The 21,942-nt window shown below is 38.9% G+C and overlaps 1 protein-coding gene across 2 annotated transcripts in view; it reads left to right on the forward strand.

The window, feature by feature from the left end:
- The window catches only part of glg1a (golgi glycoprotein 1a), a 29,408-nt gene extending 7,837 nt beyond the window's left edge, over positions 1–21,571 (forward strand). Inside the window, exons 3-27 of one of the 2 annotated variants that reach the window (XM_059546228.1) lie at positions 149–235; positions 312–527; positions 1,674–1,877; positions 1,955–2,026; positions 4,087–4,273; positions 4,361–4,572; positions 7,625–7,746; positions 8,141–8,242; positions 10,720–10,873; positions 11,001–11,045; positions 12,413–12,550; positions 13,152–13,238; positions 13,374–13,436; positions 13,531–13,644; positions 13,723–13,811; positions 16,250–16,367; positions 16,459–16,551; positions 16,638–16,775; positions 16,894–17,017; positions 18,015–18,157; positions 18,240–18,341; positions 18,413–18,520; positions 18,608–18,728; positions 18,801–18,907; positions 19,051–21,571. In XM_059546228.1, the coding sequence (XP_059402211.1) occupies positions 149–235; positions 312–527; positions 1,674–1,877; positions 1,955–2,026; positions 4,087–4,273; positions 4,361–4,572; positions 7,625–7,746; positions 8,141–8,242; positions 10,720–10,873; positions 11,001–11,045; positions 12,413–12,550; positions 13,152–13,238; positions 13,374–13,436; positions 13,531–13,644; positions 13,723–13,811; positions 16,250–16,367; positions 16,459–16,551; positions 16,638–16,775; positions 16,894–17,017; positions 18,015–18,157; positions 18,240–18,341; positions 18,413–18,520; positions 18,608–18,728; positions 18,801–18,907; positions 19,051–19,218 (3,114 nt within the window). In that variant the 3' untranslated portion in view covers positions 19,219–21,571. The remainder of the gene's footprint in view (positions 1–148; positions 236–311; positions 528–1,673; positions 1,878–1,954; positions 2,027–4,086; positions 4,274–4,360; positions 4,573–7,624; positions 7,747–8,140; positions 8,243–10,719; positions 10,874–11,000; positions 11,046–12,412; positions 12,551–13,151; positions 13,239–13,373; positions 13,437–13,530; positions 13,645–13,722; positions 13,812–16,249; positions 16,368–16,458; positions 16,552–16,637; positions 16,776–16,893; positions 17,018–18,014; positions 18,158–18,239; positions 18,342–18,412; positions 18,521–18,607; positions 18,729–18,800; positions 18,908–19,050) is intronic. The other variant, XM_059546229.1, reaches the window with a different exon arrangement.
- Positions 21,572–21,942: the final 371 nt, after the last annotated feature.

A 21,942-nucleotide genomic window follows, 5' to 3' on the forward strand; every position in this document is an offset into this window, starting at 1 on the left:
GAAAATAGTAAAATAAATATTAAATCATAAAAATTTAAACCTCATTATTTTAGTGCTGTTATTGCTCAGGATGAATAAAAAAAAACCTTGGTTAAAACTCATTCAGCACTGTAAGATTAGCCTAAGTTATGTCCTGTTTTATGTTTAGCTGCTGTGGAACTATAAGTTCAATCTGACGACCGATCCGAAGTTCGAGTCTGTCGCCGTCGAGGTGTGCAAGACCACCATCAGTGGGGTGAGTGTGCAAAGCAAACAAGCTTTTATCTCAAGCTTGACCACAAAGTCACTAAAGCATTACAATAATGTTTCAGATTAAGGAGTGTGATGCTGAGGTTCGTGGGAAGGGTTACCTGGTGTCCTGTTTAGTAGATCACCGCGCAAACATCTCTGAGTACCAGTGTAACCAGTACATCACCAAGATGACCAGCATCGTCTTCAGCGATTACCGGCTGATCTGCGGCTTCATGGACCAGTGCAAGGAGGACATCAACAAACTGCACTGTGGAAGCATCAACACCGGAGAGAAGGTGAGTGATGTGTCTGTCTTTGTCATGTTGGTTTTACTACTTTACAAGTTAAGTAACTAATTTCCCTGTTATAAAGACAGAGCCTTTCAAGGGAACAAAAAAGACAGATGTTGAGGCCAAAGAGGGCGAAGATAATCTTTTTTTCTTGTTTAATGACAAAGATACACTTTATAACTACACATAACATACAAATAAAACAAACAGTGCTTTGTTTTCAGATTTAATAGGTGTATTTCGCAAGAGCGTTCAAGAAACGGAATGAACAAATATAAAAATAAAACACTATATGACCTGATTCCTATTGAAGCACCTGTATACCTCAGAAAAAGCACAGGTCAGAGCAGCGCGCGATTTAAACATTTAAAAGCACATGCAAATAATGAGGGAGTAACTCTGCTGCTGAGTGAACACTGCTGTGAATGCGTGTGTTGTACAGTATATGACGGAGGAGCCAGAGCTGCAGCTGACCAGATCATGCTTATCAGCCACGATCAATAATCATCATATTGCACACCCCTACCCCGGTGCATTGTGGGTAACTGAAAGCAGCAGTGTGACCACAGTCTTTGAAAAAGGATGTAACACTTATTTATAAACCACGGTTTACTTTCTGATAACAGCAGCAGTATTTCTAGCAGCTCTGCTTAACAGATTGTGTTACATCAGTGTCAGATACAGGACTGCAGACGACCACTAGAGCAACAGATACAGGCTTTAGACACTTATTTTATACATCTGTTCTTGAAATGGATTCATAAAACAGTTTTTTTTTTTTTTTTTTTTCATCGGTCGATACTGGATATTTAGTTGTGCAAGCTCATTTAACTTTTAATGTTTAGATTACCTTTTTGTAAGAGAAAATTATTTTAGCTATTATTTGGCATTATTTTTGTCATTATGTAACACTCATTTGAAGTTTACATTTAATAAAGTAATTCAACTGAGATATGTAATAACACTTTTTTTAATGTAATATTAAGTGAACCTCAATATCAGTTTCTTATAATGTACTTCACAGTATTGCAATGCCTAATTGAACTCTGGAAAAAAAAAAAAGCCATTTTAAATGCTACAAAGTAGTATAGAGCTTGTGTTGAGCTGCTGTGAGAGTACTTTGCCCTGCTCTCACACGTCTGTTGTCTGCAGGACATCCACTCTCAGGGCGAGGTGATCGCGTGTCTGGAGAAAGGCCTGGTGTCTGAAGCCGAGGAGCAGCCGGGGCAGTACACCATCAAAGAGGAGTGTAAGAAAGCCATCATGCGTGTGGCAGAGCTCTCCTCCGACGACTTCCACCTCGACCGTCATCTCTACTTCGCCTGTCGAGAAGACCGCGAGCGCTTCTGTGAAAACGTAAGCCGCGATCCTGTAAGACACACTCAACATGTGCACTTCTGTTGCTAATGTTGCGCTCCGTTCATTTGTTTCAGACTCAAGCTGGAGAAGGAAAGGTCTACAAATGTCTGTTCCACCACAAGTTTGAGGAGAGCATGTCAGACAAAGTACGTCTGGTTTGCATCGTGCAGAAGCGGTTGCTGATAACTGTTTCTAGTGATGGTGCACACAGAAAATAGGCAGATTAGTTCACACTTGACACATTCAAAGTGTGACGCAATCATACATGACCACGACTCAGTCTTCCTCTTCCTTCTTTACAAGTGCCTTTTATGCAAAGCTTTAGTGTTTTACTCTTGACCCAGACTGGTGTTATTGTTAACCAAACCATTAAAAAGCATTACCGGTAAAAAGCATTATCGGAAACAAAGCTGAAATAAAATGAGATATAAAATTGACATGAGATAAATAGATGTATAAAAAAAAAACCCTGACCCAGACATTCAATCTTTAATGATTATTATTCAAATTAGTGCAGTCATATGATTAATCCTGATTAATTGCATCCAAAAGAATAGTTTCCGTTTACATAATGTTTGTACTGTGTATATTTATTATATAAATACACACTTTAAAATTTGTGTGTGTGTGTGTCTGTCTATATATATATATATATATATATATATATACACACACACACACACACACACACACACACACACACAGTACAGACCAAACGTTTGGACACACCTTCTCATTCAAAGAGTTTTCTTTATTTTCATGACTATGAAAATTGTAGATTCACACTGAAGGCATCAAAACTATGAATTAACACATGTGGAATTATATACATAACAAAAAAGTGTGAAACAACTGAAAATATGTCATATTCTAGGTTCTTCAAAGTAGCCACCTTTTGCTTTGATTACTGCTTTGCACACTCTTGGCATTCTCTTGATGAGCTTCAAGAGGTAGTCACCTGAAATGGTCTTCAACAGTCTTGAAGGAGTTCCCCGAGAGATGCTTAGCACTTGTTGGCCCTTTTGCCTTCAGTCTGCGGTCCAGCTCACCCCTAAACCATCTGGATTGGGTTCAGGTCCGGTGACTGTGGAGGCCAGGTCATCTGGCGCAGCACCCCATCACTCTCCTTCTTGCTCAAATAGCCCTTGATGCCTTCAGTGTGACTCTACAATTTTCATAGGAAACATTACTATTTTTAATGTTTTTGAAAGAAGTTTCTTCTGCTCATCAAGCCCGCATTTATTTGATCAAAAATACAGAAAAAAGTCATATTGTGATATATTATTACAATTTAAAATAATTGTGTTTAAATGTATTATACTTTAAATTATCATTTATTTCTGTGATGCAAAGCTGAATTTTTAGGATCATTCTAATATGATGATTCATTATCAAAGTTGGAAACAGTTCTGCTGCTTAATATTTCTTCAGAACATGTGATACTTTTTTAGGATACTTTGATGAATAAAATGTAAAAAAAGAAAAAAAAAAGAAGCTATGTTTTTAAAATAGAAATATTTTGTAATAACAATATACACTACTGGTCAGTAATTTGGGGTCAGTAATTTTTTTTTCTTTTTTTTTTTTAAATAAAATCAATACTTTTATTCAGCAAGGATGTGTTAAATTGATAAAAAGTGATAGTAAAGAAAATATATTAAAAGTTTTTTTTTTTTTTTTTTAGTAAATGCAGTTCTTTTTAACCTTTTATTCATCAAATATATTAGACAGCAGAACTGTTTCCAACACTCATAATAAATCAGAATATTAGAATGATTTCTAAATGATCATGTGATAGACCGGATGTTACATGTGACACTGAAGGCTGGAGGAATGATGCTGAAAATTCAGCTTTGTATCACAGGAATAAATTATTTTTTTTAAGTATATTCAAGTAGAAAACTATTATTTTAAGTTGTAATATTTCACAATATGTCAGTTTTTTTCTGTATTTTAGATCAAATAAATGCAGGCTTGCTGAGCAGAAGAAACTTCTTTCAAAAACATTAAAAATAGTATTTTTTCCAAACTTTTGGTCTGTACTGTGTGTGTGTGTGTGTGTGTGTGTGTGTGTGTGTGTGTGTGTATATATATATATATATATACACACACACACACTAATGTTAAAATTAAAAGTCGCCTGAAACACATTTACTGTTAAACTTATTTTTTTCCGGTCTAATGTAAATCTCTGTGTTTTGGGCAGTGCAAGGACGCTCTCTCCACTCGTCAGAAGCTGATTGCTCAGGACTACAAGGTCAGCTACTCGCTGGCTAAAGCCTGCAAACCAGACCTGCGTAAATACCACTGCAACATGGACACGGCCATGCCTCGCGGCAAAGAGGCCAAGCTCTCGTACCTGCTGCTGTGTCTGGAGGCAGCCGTGCACCGAGGTGAGGCCTGGAGGGGATGTGGACAGGCACAGGCTCTGTCCCGTCTGTAGATGGGGTGTCCTCACGTTTGCTCTCGTTCTGTCGCAGGTCAAACCGTGAGCGGCGAGTGTCAGGGAGAGATGCTGGACTACAGGCGCATGCTGATGGAAGATTACTCGCTCAGTCCCGAGATCGTGCTGCAGTGCAGAGGAGAGATTGACACTCACTGCTCCGGCCTGCACCACAAGGGGCGAACCCTTCACTGCCTCATGAGGGTGTCCCGGGACAAGGGCGTCTTGGATGGACCATGCCAGAAAGCTGTGAGTTTAATGCACTTTGATGCACTCTCTTGCTGGTCGCTCTGTTCGATATCCTGAATAACACGGATACCAAGAGGCTGGGAAATATCCAGATACATTTTTGCATTCATTGTGTTTCAGTACTTCCTGTGATTTAATGAACTGAGCTTGAATTGATTTAAATCGTGAATAAAGTTGTGCTGCAGTCATTCATGTTAAATAATGCTATGATCACTACCATGATCCCTTCCTCCTCATTCATAACCTCAACATGGTCCCTGACACATCACTTACCCCTCCACATGTCATCTTTTGACGTAACCTATGCACACTTTCACCCTCCCGGCTATCTGCAATGGTTTCATCTTCACTTCTTTCCCCTAAACTGTAACGTGCTACTCATACTCATTCTGCTCCACTCTTACATCTTGATTAGACATTGTTTGCCCCTTGTCTTCCAGGTCAGCCCATAACTCCCCTACTGCCCCTTGGTTATCTGATGTTCTATGTGAACACCGTTCTAAGCTTAGAGCTGCTGAAAGGGTGTGGCACAAATCCAAAAATACTACTGACCTTAATGTGTATCAGTCACTCCTATCTTCCTTCTCTGCTAATGTCTCCACTGCTAAAATGACCACCATAACAAAATTAACAATTAGTCTAACTCTCGCATGCTTTTTAAAACATTTTCCTCACTACTTTGTCCTCCCTCTCTCCCTCCTGCTTCATCTCTAATAGCTGACGACTTTGCCACATTTTTCATTAATAAAATTAAACCCATTAGTGCACAGTTTTCCACACCACAATCACAATCTCATCTCCTTCAAGCCATTTCTCCTGCAATTGTACCTGCACTGACTCACATCATAAACACATCCCTACACACTGGTGTTTTTCCCTCATCATTTAGACAGGCACGTATAACTCCATTACTTAAGAAACCCAGCCTCAACCAATCTCTTAAAAAAAAAAAAAAAAACACTACAGACCAGTTTCCCTTCTTCCTTTCATTGCAAAAACACTTTAATGAGCTGTGTTCAACCAAGTCTCTAAATTTCTCACACACAACAACCTCCTTGACTGTAGGGCTGCTCAGATCACGATCGGCCGATCGTTAATGTGCATCTCGTCAGTAAAGCCGGTTTTCTAATCAGCGGTAAATTCCCTCAGGTGCGTGATTTGTCATAGACCAGCTGTTACTACACAGAGCCGTTGTTAACTGAGAAGATGCACAAATAAACGCTGAAAATGAACGTGGATTTGCGCAGCTTCTCCGTTAACAATGGCTCTGTGTAATAACAGCTGCTCTATGAGAAATCACGCACCTGATGGAATTTACCGCTGATTAGAGAACCGGCTTTACTGACGAGATGCGCATAACGATCGTGATCGGAGCAGCCCTCCTTGACCGCAACCAATCTGGCTTCAGAAGTGGACATTCAACTGAGACTGCCTTGCTCTCAGTTGTTGAAGCTTTAAGACTGGCAAGAGCGGAATCCAAATCTTCAGTACTTATCCTGCTTGATCTGTCTGCTGCTTTTGACACCGTTAACCACCAGATCCTCCTATCAACCCTACTGGCAAAAGGTATCTCAGAAACCACACTTCAATGGTTTGAGTCTTACCTATCAGATAGGTCCTTCAAAGTATCTTGGTGAGCTGTTCAAGTAACAAAACTCTTACTAATGGGGTGCCTCAGGGCTCAGTTCTTGGACCACTTCTCTTCTCTGTCTACATGGCATCATTAGGTTCTGTCATTCAGAAACATGGCTTTTCATACCACTGCTATGCTGATGACACTCAACTCTACCTCTCATTCCATCCTGATGATCTGACGGTAGCTATTCGCATCTCAGCTTGTCTAACAGACATTTCTTCCTGGATGAAGGACCATCATCTTCAACTCAACCTTGCCAAGACAGAACTGCTTGTTATTCCAGCAAACCCATCGTTTCATCACAATTTCACCATCAAGTTAGGCACATCAACCATAACTCCTTCAAAAACAGCTAGAAGCCTTGGAGTAATGATTGATCAGCTAACTTTCTCAGACCACATTGCTAAAACTGTCCGATCCTGCAGATTTGCTTTATTCAACATCAAGAAGATCAAGCCCTTTCTTTCGGAACATGCTGCACAACTCCTTGTTCAAGCTCTTGTTCTGTCCAGGCTGGACTATCGCAATGCCCTCTTGGCAGGTCTTCCAGCCAATTTTATCAAACCTTTACAATTAATCCAGAACGCGGCAGCAAGATACATTTTTAATGAGCCAAAAAGAATACACGTCACACCTCTGTTTATCAATTTGCACTGGCTTCCAATAGCTGCTCGTATAAAATTCAAGGCATAGATGTTTGCCTACAAAACTACCACTGGCTCTGCACCCATTTACCTAAATTTGTTACTTCAGACTTATGTGCCCTCTAGAAGCTTGCGTTCTGCAAGTGAACGTCGCTTGATTGTGCCATCCCAAAGAAGCACAAAGTCACTTTTACGGACTTTTAAATTAAATGTTCCCTTCTGGTGGAATGACCTCCCCAACTCAATCCGGGCAGCTGAGTCCTTAGCCATCTTCAAGAATCGGCTTAAAACCCACCTTTTCCATCTTTATTTGACCCTCTAACTTTAACACTCACTATTCTAATTATATTCTTAAAAAAAATCGAACTACCTTTCTAATCTTTTGGTATTCTATTTTCTTTTCATTTACAATGAAATTGTGTGTGTGTGTGTGTGTGTGTGTGTGTGTGTGTGTGTGTGTGTATAGAGATATATATATATATATATAAGACCTCTATCTCTAGCTTGCTCTATTCTTTTTTTTATTTTTTTATTCTATCTGTCTTTTTATTTATTATATTTAAAAGCCCATGCTACATGTAATGTTAACCTAACTGAGACTTGTTATAGCACTTATATATCATTGCTCTTTTTGTTGTTTTTGATTGCTTCCACTGTCCTCATTTGTAAGTCGCTTTGGATAAAAGCATCTGCTAAATGAATAAATGTAAATAATGCAGCGGCTGTGATGAATGACTCTGATCATGGCTTTCATAACTGTGTGTCCCATCAGCTCCAGACACTGATACAGGAAACAGACCCCGGGGCCGACTATCGCATCGATCGAGCTCTGAACGAGGCGTGCGAGTCCGTCATCCAGACCGCCTGCAAACACATCCGAAACGGAGACCCCATGTGAGTGCTCCTGTGTTCATGTTATTTGGCCCAGTGCTCCAGCTAGAAAGCATTCCTGCTGCTAAACATGACATGTTTCAGGAAGAAGTTCGCTTAGAAATGAAACGAGTCAGCATTTACTCATCCTTATCATTTCTAACATGATGGGGTTTTTTTCTTTCCTTGAAATTGAACTAATATTAGAGATGATTTGCATATGCCTTTGGTACCAAAGCCTGTTCTGTGTCTTGAGGCACTGCATATTACAATAATAGCTCTGACCAAACCTGTTCTGCCGTAAACTTCCCAGTGTGCTGATCGTTCTTTACATTTGACATTGTTTCTGTCAGTTTCTAATCGAGTAGAAGCTCTGAAGGTGAGGTGTATAATATATTTTTGTTGTGTGTGTGTGTAGGATCCTGTCTTGTCTGATGGAGCATCTGTACACTGATAAGATGGTTGAAGACTGTGAACACCGTTTGCTAGAGCTGCAGTACTTCATCTCCAGAGACTGGAAGTGAGTCACAAACCTCAAGAGTTTTGTGCAATTAGGTTTTATTCCACACTTTTAATTTTAATCCCATTTATATACTTTTGAATGATACACTTCAGGTGCTTTCTTTTTGTCTTTTCCCCCGTTCTTCAGAAAGAATGCAGTAGAGCTGCTGCTTGTGTCGCAATTTAAATGAATGTTACTTTTTTTGTAAAAGAGAAGTCGTGGTGACAGGATTGAGCAAGGATTGCTGTTTTTTTTGTATTGTCTTTTTTTTTTTTTTTTTTTTTTTTCCTTTTGTTTATTTACTTTTTTTTTTTTTTTTGCTTTGTTATTTGTTGATTGTTCTTTTTAGGTTTTAAGTGTCTTTTTTTTGGGGGGGGGGGGGGGGGGTTGGGGGCTACTAGTCCTACTATCCAGTGTTTTTTTTTTTTTTTTACACTGAAAAATTGCATGAGAATTTCACTTGCCCTACAGGGCAAATAGCCTAATTAAAACTTAAGTGACAAATAATAATTAGTGATGCATGCTATCAATAGCTGGATTTCCATTACCCTGCCGTTTTGCGCATTTTGAAGTATCGCATCAGAATCAAGTGATGGAAACGCTGAATTTCAAATAAAAATGCTTTTATTCGCAAAAACTGTTTTTACGCTTGCTTGAGGTGGTTTTTGACTTGTGCGAAAAAGGTTAATGTGAATAATTGGAGATGGAAATGCATTTTGCGAATAAATTCCGCCAAGTGCATAAAAAAAAAGTCATGTGACTTTGCGCTATGGGACGGTAAATCCTGACTAACCAGTGGACCGATCTCATTCCATAGCATCTGAAATGTTGTTATATAGTAATTTGGAAATGCCCGAGCAAAGTCTGTCATCAAAGTATCTCTGTATAATTGCATCCACCTCCGAAAGCAATAACCGCATTTACTGTGTTTCGTCTGCTCTCTCAGAGCTGCAAGGAATTTATTAGGAAAATTATTATATTCAGTTGCTTTTCCTACTTTTCTTCGTTATGTATTCGTGCCAGTTTATCAGGAAGTGACGATTTTGTTCTTTCACTCGTTGGATGGACTCGGTGCTTGTTCGCGAATTTTTTGTGCAATATTCCAATTTTGCACAAGTTAAATTCGCAACTTTGGATGGAAACCCAGCTAATGTGTCTCTGTTGAGGCTGTTGACTGACTTTCATGATGAAATCAAACTAAAGAAGCATAACCCCGCACAAAGAAACTCACAGAACAAACATACTGAGTTCTAGAAAAGAAAGTTAAAAACGTTTAGTTTATTGACAAGGGAGCTGTTTTGCTGAATATTTTTTGATTGCAAATGTAAAAAAGTGGTTAAACTTACATTTTACACATTCGACTGTTTTGTTCTATTTCACAAAAAAAAAAAAAATGACTCCAAAGATCAAAACAGACGTATTGCCCATTCTCTGATCAACAGTCGCCGTTTTCTTACTGAATGATTGTGTTTTGTGGTGTGGAAGTGATTTACTGTGAACTACTGGCGGTTTAGTCTCACGTTTAAAAGTATGCATTTTCCCCCAGCATTTCTTAGTTGTATATTCAGTTTTATTTAAAACCATTTATCTCATAACATTTATTTACTGCAGTTTTATTTTTCCAGTGTAAATTATTTAATTTGATTGGTAACAGCCAGTGTTGAGGAAAGTTACTTTTAAAAGTAATGCATTACAATATCGTATTACTTCCTAAAAAAGTAACTTATTACATTACATTACATAGTTACTACTTATTGAAAGTAATGTAACATTTTTGCATTTATGCATGTTCACGTTTGTTATAGAACTAAAGAAACATCTTACTCGTGATTTCTCTTAACATGGGGACAGGAGAGCTTTCAATCAATAAATGAAAAAAAAAAAAAAGTAACTGGCGTTACTTATTTGAAAAACTAACTCTGATATTTTTTTGTAAATTAAAAAGTAATGTTACTTTTACTAGTTACTTGAAAAAAGTAATCTGATTGTAATATTGTAATGCGTTACCCCCAACACTGGTAACAGCCCTGGAGTGTGTACGGAGTTGAAAGACTGATGAAAATATTGATGCGGTGCGTTTGTGGGGATATTTTGAATGGGATATTATTTAAAAAGTTAACTGTATTATCGAAATAATAAATACGTTTTGACTGCAATGATATTTTCCTTTTTAATTTTACATTAAACACATTAAATATCACATACGTATGTAATGTTTAAGTTTGGTTTTAAATTTCACATAAGGTGGTATTAAAAGGTCTTAAATTTAACTTGTTTATATCTGTGTACACCCTGTTTTTTGTTTTGAGCAATTCAAAACTACGGTCACAGCCAGGTTCATTTTACATCAGATAATGATCTTAAAACCCTGAGATTCGTTCCTCTAAATCCCGAGACACTGTCAACAAACAGCTTTGAAAGTTCCTGTTCATATATATCTGTCGGGGTTAAATGTGAGTTGATGTCCAACCATTTCCCTGTGGTTCTGGTTACAGACTGGACCCTATCCTGTACAAGAAGTGTCAGAACGACGCGGCCCGCATCTGTCACACTCAAGGCTGGAACGAGACCAGCGAGTTGATGCCCAACGGAGCGGTTTTCTCCTGTCTGTACCGGCACGCTTACCGCACCGAGGCGCAGGGACGACGGGTACGACTGTCGCTCACTAAACACACTCATCTTACACTCTACACATTAACTTCTGCATTGTGAGTTATCAGACAATAGGACCTCGAGAAACTATAGCTTATCTGCGGCTTCCTAAATGTAACTATAGGGATCATCAGACACTTCTGATGTAAGTTTGGACGAGAGCTCGAATGTAAGTATCTTCTGGTTCCTTAAGGAGGCGGAACTCACAAACCTGTCCAAAACATGACACGGCTGCATTTCACCTCAGAAACATGATTTAGCATACAAACAAATGAATCCATTTTTACTCTTAACATTTCATGCATTGTTACATTATTTTAATGTAAATTAAGTTACCTCCCCCAATTCTCATTGATATAGTTCAGGAAGAAAATGCGGTCAAATGATGTATTTGTAGAAGTCATTATATACAGTGCCACCCACTAATATTGGCACCCTTGGTAAATATGAGCATCTGCATTGTTTATCTTTTTGATCTTTAATTCAAAAAAAAATTCACAATATTCTAACCTTTCATTGAAGCAAAACAATTGAAATTAGAGGGAAACTCGCATATGAAATGTTTTTCTCCAATGCATGTTGGCCACAATTATTGGCACCCCTAGTAATTCTTGTGAGTAGAATATCTCTGAAGTACGTTCCTATTCATAATCACATTTTCAGCACACCAGGGTGACTGTAAGAGCAGGAAATTCTCCAGTCATGACTTCCTGTTCCACAGGGTTGTAAATATGAGGAACACAGAGGCTGAATTCCCCAAAATCAGCTACCGCGAGAAGTAAAACCAAAGAATGTAGTTCTGATGTGCAGAACCAAACTGTTGAGCTTCACAAAACAGAAAATGGCTGTAAGAAACGAACTAAAGCATTGAAAATTATGCAGATTTTTTTTTTCACAGCTGCCTTTGCTCATATTTACCAAGTGTCCCAATATCAGTGGAAGGCACTGTATATTTTACTTATTTGTGCTTTATTTATACATCATACAAGTACTTTATTTTACTTTAAGATCACCATAAAATTGTGTCACAGTGCAGAAAATCTTAATGGTCTCAAAATGGTGTTCAAGCAAACCGTATATATTTCTAGTTGGTTTTTGTTGTGAAATATGACTGTTATGTTCTTGACTGGTTTGGTGATGTTCACTCTAAGAGTAAATGTGATGAAGCTACAGATGCATGTTCACAGCAAATTAGCAGGGACAACAAATCAAAATCACCTTCCTTTGCCAAGACTGAAATAACATTAATTCATGTTGTGGGCTTTAAACGAATAGTGATTGACAGGAAATTAAATCAAATGATGTGGGTCTTGGGAGTTTTTATTTTTACAGACTAATCTAAAAATAATAAAATCTAATAAAATTCTTGTAATGTTTATGGTAATGGTATTAAAATTCATGACGCCCATCAGACCCGTGCACACAGATCGCTGTTTGTAGAAGGATCCAGAACGGTGTACATGGGTCTGATTGGTTGTGGGTCTGTTGTTTAATTTATGTGTGTGTGTGCGCTAATGCGTCTGATTCGATCTGTAGTTATCTCGGGACTGTAAGACGGAGGTTCAGCGGATCCTGCACCAGAGGGCTCTGGATGTGAAACTGGATCCGGACCTACAGCAGCGATGCATGACAGACCTCGGGAAGTGGTGCAGTGAGAAGACTGATGCGGGACAGGTCCGTGCACAAGATGACACTAATTATAACTGTCATTTTCCATGGGTTAGGTGCAATGAAGTCCTCTTTTCTTAAATCACGAACGACAAACGACTTAGATCACAAACGACTGTAGTAACAGGGTTGAATGATTGTTTGAATGCTGTCAGCACTACAGTATTTGTAAAACTTAATCAAATGGAATGTTTTTTTGCAGTGTTCCATGAAGATTCCAGAAATGTTACTTCCTGTGTCACAATTTTAAGAATGTTAGGAATGTTATGTGGCAACAGGATTGAACACAAATGGGTGAAGTATTACAACAGGAATATAAAGCCAATTATGATTTAAATTTAAGTATTGCACAAAAGAAGGTCAGCTTCTAAAATGGGACTACTGGTGATGCTAGGTTTATTTAATGTTTTATGTTGGAGAATGATTTTTTTTAAAACATGAGATTTGTGCCAGTAATCTCTACAAAACGTCTTGGGACGCCAACAAATGTTTCGTATTCGTGGAAAGTGGCGTTTACGGAAACAGTTTGAATGTTTTTCCTGCAAAAAAGTAAGTCCCAGTTCTGAAGTGAAGCATGTCTCAGTGTTTGTATGTTTTTTTCTGTCAGGAATTGGAGTGCTTACAGGATCATTTAGAAGATCTGGTCCCTAACTGCAGGGATGTGGTGGGAAACCTCACAGAATTGGAGTCCGAGGTACAAAATAAAAGCCCTTTGTGAATTGTTTGACTCTGAAATTAAAAAGCCTCAGTGTCTATATTTGGGTGCTATTGTTCTCTGCTAGACGTCTGGGGTGGGTTTGGACTGATTTTGGTGTGTCTGGTTTTCCAGGACATTCAGATTGAGGCGTTGTTGATTCGTGCCTGTGAGCCCATGATCCAGTCCTACTGTCATGTAAGTCGCAAATCATTTTATATTAAATGTACTAAGTAGCTTGTTTTTTTCTTTCTTCATTTGCTCTGTATTTTTTCCTCTGTTTGTCTCGCAGGATTTGGCCGATAATCAGATCGACACAGGGGACCTGATGGAGTGCCTCGTTGCCAATAAGCACCAGAAGGAAATGAACGAGAAATGCTCTGTCGGAGTCACACACTTCCAGCTGGTACGTCTGAAGAAATTCACAAGCGCTCTTCCTACAGTTACTACTGTAGTGTCTCAACCGTCTGTTCCTCCTCCACAGATCCAGATGAAGGACTTTCGCTTCTCGTACAAGTTCAAGATGGCGTGCAAAGAGGACGTGCTCAAACTGTGCCCCAACATCAAAAAGAAGTGAGCGCGTGGCTGTCAAACAAACCAAATGTTTCATAATTGCTCTCATGCGTTTTATGTTATCATCAGGGGTGAGCGATAATTATCCACGAGAGTAATATTGCAATTGTTGTTTTACCGATGTGCAGAGGTGGAAAGTAACGAATTACATTTACTTGCGTTACTGTAATTGAGTAGCTTTTTTGTGTACTAATACTTTTTAAAGTACTTTTTTTAATCTGTAATTTTACTTTTACTTAAGTATATTTTGTTTAAAGTATTGTACTTCGCTACATTTTAAAACACATTAATTACTGAGTAAAAAAAAAAAAAAAATCGCTCGCTGGAAACTGGCTGGGCAAACTGGCGCTAAAATCACAAGAAAGATGCAGACGGTCAAAACAGGCGTTAGTGGTGCAGACACCGCTGAAAACGAAATCCCGTCATATTCTGAAGTTGAACTTGAAGGAAATGAAGTGAACCCATGGCCATATGTATGCTCTATTATGCAGTGTAAGCTGTACTTGCCTAGGAAGACCAAACTAGCAGCTTATAAAATCTCGACAAGACATCCACTCTTTGCAAGAATGTAGAGCTAAGCTAAATAATTGCATCGTTGCATTGGTGGTTAAAATGAAGCTTTGACATTTTAGCAAGAGGTTTTGCACAAATTAGCCAAAAAGACAGTGGTGAGGAGTGTGCTATATATATCGTCTGTGATAATATCATATTTTTTGTTTTAATGATGTGCGCGCGCATTTATAGTGCGTTCTTTCACTGTGATTCAGTCTCCTAAAGTGCATTCAGAATGATCACAAAATTGAAGATATACGGGCAGAAAATTCACATATTTATATAATTTCATATATTAAATCAAAATCACACAAAGGCCGTCTTTTCCTCCAAAAATCACCATATATACATGCATACATATATATATATAACAGTTCAGTAAACAAGTTAATTAAGAGACTTGCGTTTTAGACATTATATTGCCTTTTTTAGCTCTATTTCTACAACAGAAAATAATTCCAAACACAGCCACCAAAGCACAGTTTTGCGTCTCTGAGCAACGTGACAGTGTTTCGTTCCTGAATGAATCAACCGTTTAAATGATTCGGTTCAATCGCAATGACTCACTTATTAACAGTGACTTGCTGACACATACTGGCCATTTTAATATCACATTTAAAGTATCTTTTGATTTTTTTTAATAATTAATTTCTTATCATTTCAAATGAGTATTCAACATTTTATGTCTTGTATATCAAAACATTATTCATGCATTTGTAACTGCAGGTTAAAGGCATTCTTGTCCTGCACTAAACAGTGTAATACATCTAAATGCCACTTCCAATGAATCTTCTGCATTTCCTCTGCATTAAAAGATGAGTTTGTTAATATTGATTTGCCTGGTAACAGCCCAAATGTTTTATTATTCTAAATAACTGATTCCTTTCATTAAAAACAACTAGTTTGAGATTAATAGACCTATCCCAAGGGTGTCAAACTCAGTTCCTGGAGGGCCGTAGCCCTGCAGAGTTTAGTTCTAACCCTGCTCCAGCACACATATCATGTAGTTTTCAAATAAACCTAAATGATTAGATTAGCTGGATCAGGTGTGTTTAATTAGGGTTAAATCTAAACTGTGCAGGACTGTGGCCCTCCAGGAACTGAGTTTGACACCCTTGGCCTGTCCCATTTTGACTCCCTCCCACTGTTAAAATGTAACTAAATAATTTTTACTCTGAGTAAATTATAAATGAGCTACTTTTTACTTTTACTTGAGTTGATTTTTAGACTGGTACTTTTACTTGTACTTAAGTAAAATTTCATTAATGTAATGGTACTTTTACTTGAGTAGAATATTTTTGTACTCTTTCCACCTCTGCCGATGTGTGAGCTGACTTTGTATGAGTATATGCAAAAAAACCAAACAAAAACACCTCTTGAGAGTCCAAAAGCATTCCCTGTGTGATGAAGCCTATTAGAATATAGTTGAAATGCCCATAATCCCAGTTTTGAATGCAAAAAATATCCCTGTATGGGTTTTTGTTTTTTATGTTTAGAAGATATGATTATGTTGAGCAATATCACACAAGGCAGTGTTGTGTTCTTTATTATCGCTGCATTATCGCATAGGTTGTGTTGATTTTATACAGCAGTTCAACAAACAAGGTTAATATTGAGTGAGTTTTTTTTTCCGCCAACGAAAATAGATCCAAACAAAGCCAGAGCATAACATTTGTGTCATTAGCGTTTTATTCCTGAGTGAATCTGCTTTTGAATTAATCATTTGAGTCAACCGTTCAATTATCCGATCATTATCGCCAAAATGTCCAAATATCAATATCGCACACCCCTAGTTATTGTATAAATAATGCGCGATTGGTAGTAAACTACAATTAGAGGTAATGTAGAGCATGATGGGAATGTTTTGGTGGTCTGTTTACTCTTAGGGTGGATGTGGTGATCTGTCTGAGTACCACGGTAAGAAACGACACTTTACAGGAAGGCAGAGAGCAGCGCGTGTCCATGAAGTGTCGTAAACAGCTCCGAGTGGAAGAACTGGAGATGGTCAGTGTGTGTGTATATTTGAATATGTCTGATGATTTGTAATGTTTCGTATCCTGCGAAGCTGAGATTTGTCCTTGTGTGTGTGGTGCAGTCTGAGGACATTCGTCTGGAGCCGGATCTGTACGAAAACTGTAGGCAGGACATCAAGCAGCACTGTCAGAACGTGGTGTTTGGAAACGCTCAGGTACATCCATCATAACTCAAACTGAGTCCTCTGATCCTCCGTTTAACACCAATGATCTGCTCATCTGTGTGTTTGTGCTCGTTCAGGTGATCGAGTGTCTGAAGGAAAACAAGAAGCGGCTGACCCAGCACTGCCATCAGAAAGTCTTCAAACTGCAGGAGACGGAAATGATGGACCCAGAACTCGACTTCCAGCTCATGAGAGTCTGCAAGCAGATGATCAGGGTGTGAAACCTCATCAGTTACATCTGAAAACACCCTAGAGTTGAATGATGGCTTGAAAGTTGTTTGATTTAGTCTATATACACAATGGAACTTTTATTTTCTATTGTTTATCATACAGCGTTTCTGCAGTGAGTCAGATGCAAAGAACATGTTACAGTGTCTCAAACAAAACAAGAACAGCGAACTAATGGACCCGAAATGCAAACAAATGATTACTAAGAGACAGATCACCCAGAATACAGGTACAATTACCACTACATCCTCATACACACATGTACATACTAGGTAACTTTGGAGATGGAGAACTAATGCACAGGACGCTTTATTAATGCTATGTGGTGTTTCTCTCAGTAAAGGCCAGATATGTGTCAAATGTTTTCTTTCTACGAAGGGTCAGCGAAAGGTTTTAAATTCATCTGTATGCAATTATTTAATAAGCTCTTTTGCTTTTATTTAAATTTAGATTTTTTTTTTTTTCAACCCCGTTACTAACATTTTGAAGATGTCTTAATACGGTTTAAAAACCTAGTAATAAACATTTTTCATTAACACTTATTTTGTTTTCTACTAATAACCATTAAATTAATGGAAATCATTTTCTGAGTTTTTCAAGATTTAAAATTCAGTTTAGCTAAAATGGGTTGCAGCAGGCTTGTAGGTTTTGCCTAAATTACACTTTCTCTCAACAGGGGCTAACCAGTTTAAAACTAAACGTTGGTTTGTAGTTATTAATAAATTGTATTTACAATAAATAAAGGAAATATTAGCTCCATAATTTTTCTTACAAGACCATCAATAACAGGTGTGAATAGCTGAGTTTGACCACTGAAGTGAGTGCTACATTTACATTTATGCATTTAGCTGATGCTTTTATCCATAGCGACTTACAGTGCATAAAGGCTACATATTTGTTTTTACCAGTATGTGTGTTCCCTGGGAATTGAACCCAAGACCTTTTACACTGCTAGCGCAATGCTCTACCACTGAGCCACAGGAGCATGCTCTGTACATGTTCTTTAAAAAATTGAGAAAACGCAATGAAATTATAATGTCTTCCCACCATACTTTTAGGAAGAGTTGAAGTCGTTCGAGGGTGTCACAGTTTACATTTGTTTGTCGTTATTGCTATAAAAAGTCATGAGATATGAGTGCCCTATTCGTGTGAAGTCCCTGAAGGCAGCAAATTAATGAAAAACCTTGTTCAGTCAACTAAGTTGGATGCTCTTCCCTCCATTCTAGACTATCGTCTGAACCCTGTGCTGAGGAAGGCTTGCAAAGCGGACATACCGAAGTTCTGCCAGGGCATTCTGAACAATGCCAAAGACGACAACGAGCTGGAGGGGCAGGTCATCTCCTGCCTCAAACTCAAATACGCAGACCAGGTTTGTAACGCTAATCGCTGTGAATGCACATAAACCTGACAAAGCAGCCTTACTCCATATAAGAGCGTGTTTGTGTCTCCAGCGTCTCTCTCAAGACTGTGAGGGCCAGATCAGTGTCATTCTGCAGGAGTCTGCGCTGGACTACAGGCTCGACCCGCAGCTGCAGCTCCAGTGCACTGATGAGGTAACATTCACCGCCTTACTATGATTGAGAGGTTTTGGTCTTGAATGACTAATAATGGCTGCTTGTCCCAGATCCCACGGCTCTGTGCGGAGGAAGTAGCTGCGCAGGAGCAGACGGGTCAGGTTGAGGAGTGTCTGAAACTCAACCTGCTGAAGATCAGCCATGAAGGCTGTAAGAAGGTAGGAATGCTTTGGCCTCGATTGACTAAAGGGAAGTTACACAGTTCACTTGCTAACGATTTGCCTGGCTGGCTGTTCCCGCTGTAGGAGGTTCTTAACATACTGAAGGAGAGTAAGGCGGATATCTTTGTGGATCCAGTTCTGCACACAGCATGTGCGCTAGACATCAAGCACCAGTGTGCTGCGATCCCACCGGGCCGAGGAAGACGTAAGGAATTCTGGATGTGATTATATAGGAATTAATACTAGATATTAATGACTGTACTCTGTGTTTGTGCAGAAATGTCCTGTCTGATGGAGGCTCTCCAGGATAAGCGTGTGAGGCTCCAGCCGGAGTGTAAGAAGAGATTACAGGACCGCATTGACATGTGGAGTTACGCCGCTAAGGTAAACGTTTACCCAATCCTAAACTACAATATCTTCCTAATTGTTGTTCCAAAACATAACACTAGAGCGAGGATCCAATACTTGGTGTGCTCACTACACGCATGGAATTTTTACAAGCAGAAGTTGATGTTGTTTCTCAATAGGTGGCTCCAGCAGGAGGTTTCTCGGATCTGGCCGGGCAGGTTTTAATGTCTCCTGCCAAGTCCTACATCCTGAGCATGTTGGCGATGTGCGTGATCCTGCTGTTCCTCATGGGTCTGTTTTGCGGCCGCATCACCAAGCGTGTGACGCAGGAGTTGAAGGACAGGTAGAGAGGGGGTGCAGGGCAGGGGAAGTGCCATTGGTCTCCCCCTGCAGGGCAAACAGCCCATCACGCCCCACACGCCGTTCTCCGTCCTGGGCCGGGGAAGGACACTGGGGTTGGAAACGCAAACTTGACGGAGGGGGGGAGGGTGTTCAGACTTGTGCTGTGTGTGCATTTTGTGGTACCACCGACGGCCACATTGGGACCCAGTTTTAATTGCTACACACACACACACACACTATTTTTATTTCTGTTTTTCCCTGACTGTGCTTGTCCTCAAACCTGCCTGCTGCACACCCGACATCCCGGCGCGCCAGATGACACCAATCCGCTTTCTCCAACTAATATCTCAAAGACTTGGCTTGCTTTCCAGCTACATGTTTTAATTTATTGTTGATGTTTTGGCGTGTAGGAGGTTTGGCTTTTGTTTTCCTTTGGTTTGCAGGGATGGTCGAAATCTTTGGCGTCCATGTTTTAGGAAGCAGCCAGTTGCTGATGATGTGCATATTGACAAAGTTCGAGCGATTGAACGAATGTGTGTCTGTGCCTTTTTGCCGATCCGAGTGAGAATTTGTGTTTCAGATTTGTTTGGTTTTATCATGGGGCTTCTTGAGGATTTTTCTTCATGTCACTGGGAACATCTTTCTTTGCAAAAAGGGGTTATAAATGTTTTCTATCTTTCATTTGGCTGGTTGATTTTGTTAAGGGAGAAAGTCTCACATGTCGCTGCCCAATGCTGGTCTTAAGTGAGCCACAAGACTTCGAAATTGGATGATAAAAATCTGAATATTGCAAATCTAAGGGCGACTTGATTCTGGACTACGAGTCTGTTTATTGACTGCTGTTATCGAAGCAGTTTATGACGGCTGTGGTGTCTTCTGAGCTTTGAATGAGTCGTTCGATTCATGTTTTCATAGTGCCATATTAACAAACCGTTCTTTTAGCTCAAACCATCCATACAGAGAGTCAAATGTGAGCCGAATTCACGTTATTGACGATTCACCCACATCAGAGAGATCATTTTATTGCACGGTTATGCTCTGAATTGCTCTTATATCATTCGGTTTCCAGACATCCTGCGGACTGTTTTAGGGGAATTATCGGTTTTGAACACTCCGTGTTTCGTACACCTTTTTGAAATAAGCTTCGTTCACAGTGGGTCCATCTCTTGTGGTTTTAAAACATTTTAAGCTCAGTGACGTCCATTAGCGCCACAGTTTCCACCATTTCTTGGTTTCATTTTTCTTAGATTGAGTTGTGATGCATTAAGAATCGTTACTATTGAGTTTTTCTCGTAATTGTGGCTAAGTTGCTGTTTGACTGGGTTTGTAGCTTCTTAATAATTTACGCCCGAAGGCTTTAATGCATAAACCCCCATTCACATAAAATTTCACTCTCTTGAGTGACCGTATATTAAAAGTGTAATAGAGCTGTAATGTTACAGTCCCTGTGCGTCATCATTAATTTGGCTTTTGTATTATTGTTATTTTTATGCTTTTGTACAATGACATTAAAGTGGACTTTTTCTAGTGTTTGTGCATTCAAGCTGTGCTTTAATAATCTGAATTAATGTCATGATGCTGTTGGAATCCATTCATACTGTAAATAGCTGTATCAATTTAATGAGGATTGTGGGTAACACAAATTCTGCCTTAACTTTGGCATTTTTCTTTTCTTTGCGGAAAACTTGGTCACCCATGGGTCGCACCCTTAAGCAAGGACAGGAAATTATAACAAAAATGGACACTTTAATTCATATCAAATCACACGGCTTGTGCTTTAATATGCTTCAGCATGCGTTTTTGCTTTATTATTTTCAGGCCATGATGTTGAATGTATCCATGTTGGGGAATTCTTGCACTAATGGCTTTTTAGCTTCATGTGCTTTCAATGCTCATATCCCTGCTTCGAAAAACTTCAGTTCATGACCGTGATCTGGGTTTTCTGCACAGATGAAGAAACTGCGTTTTCTACATCTTCATTCAAAGCGATTAAACCAGTACAGCTCTTCCCTCAACTTCCTAATTCTGTTGTTCATTTATCAGCAGAGAAATAAGCTCCTTCCTCTACCTGTAAATCATTTCATTCAACAGTCATTGATCTATTTTGATGCTTTGAAGGAGGTGTATAATTGGTATATACTGATACAAATCACTTAAACTGTGGTGTTTGTATATATTAGGATCATATTTCATTCACAGGGTCTGACGAGTTTGAAACCGTTACGTGTGTGGGCTAGAATAGAAATGAATAGAAATGAATGGCTTGGTATCTGGAGATCTAGTGTTGGTTGCCACATTACACTTAATTTATAAATGCGTGTTGGGTTCATATTTCCTAAAATACCCTTAAAATAGATTTTTAAAGATCATTAAAATGGGCAAAAAAAATTATACTTTGATCTGACCAAGCCAATCAAAATTAATTGAAATTATTATCTTTGGGGGGGGGGGGGTGTTTGTGTATCTGAACAAGCCAATCAAAATTAATATTTGTATTCAGTTTTGTTTTTTTTATTGGCATGGTCAGATAAATATAGTAAAAAAAATACTAATTTTGATTAAGTTTGATTGGCTTGCTCTTTCCGAGCCGATGGGGAAAAAAAAAAAAATATATATATATATCCATCCAAACCTGGCTGTCGATGGCTGGGTGCAGGCTTTCGCATTATTTTTGAATGAGTTAAACTAGCCCTACATGTGCATGTCATCTGCTCCCAACCACCGTTTCC

The sequence above is a fragment of the Carassius carassius genome, chromosome 50, assembly GCF_963082965.1.
Source record: "Carassius carassius chromosome 50, fCarCar2.1, whole genome shotgun sequence".
Lineage (NCBI taxonomy): Eukaryota > Metazoa > Chordata > Actinopteri > Cypriniformes > Cyprinidae > Carassius > Carassius carassius.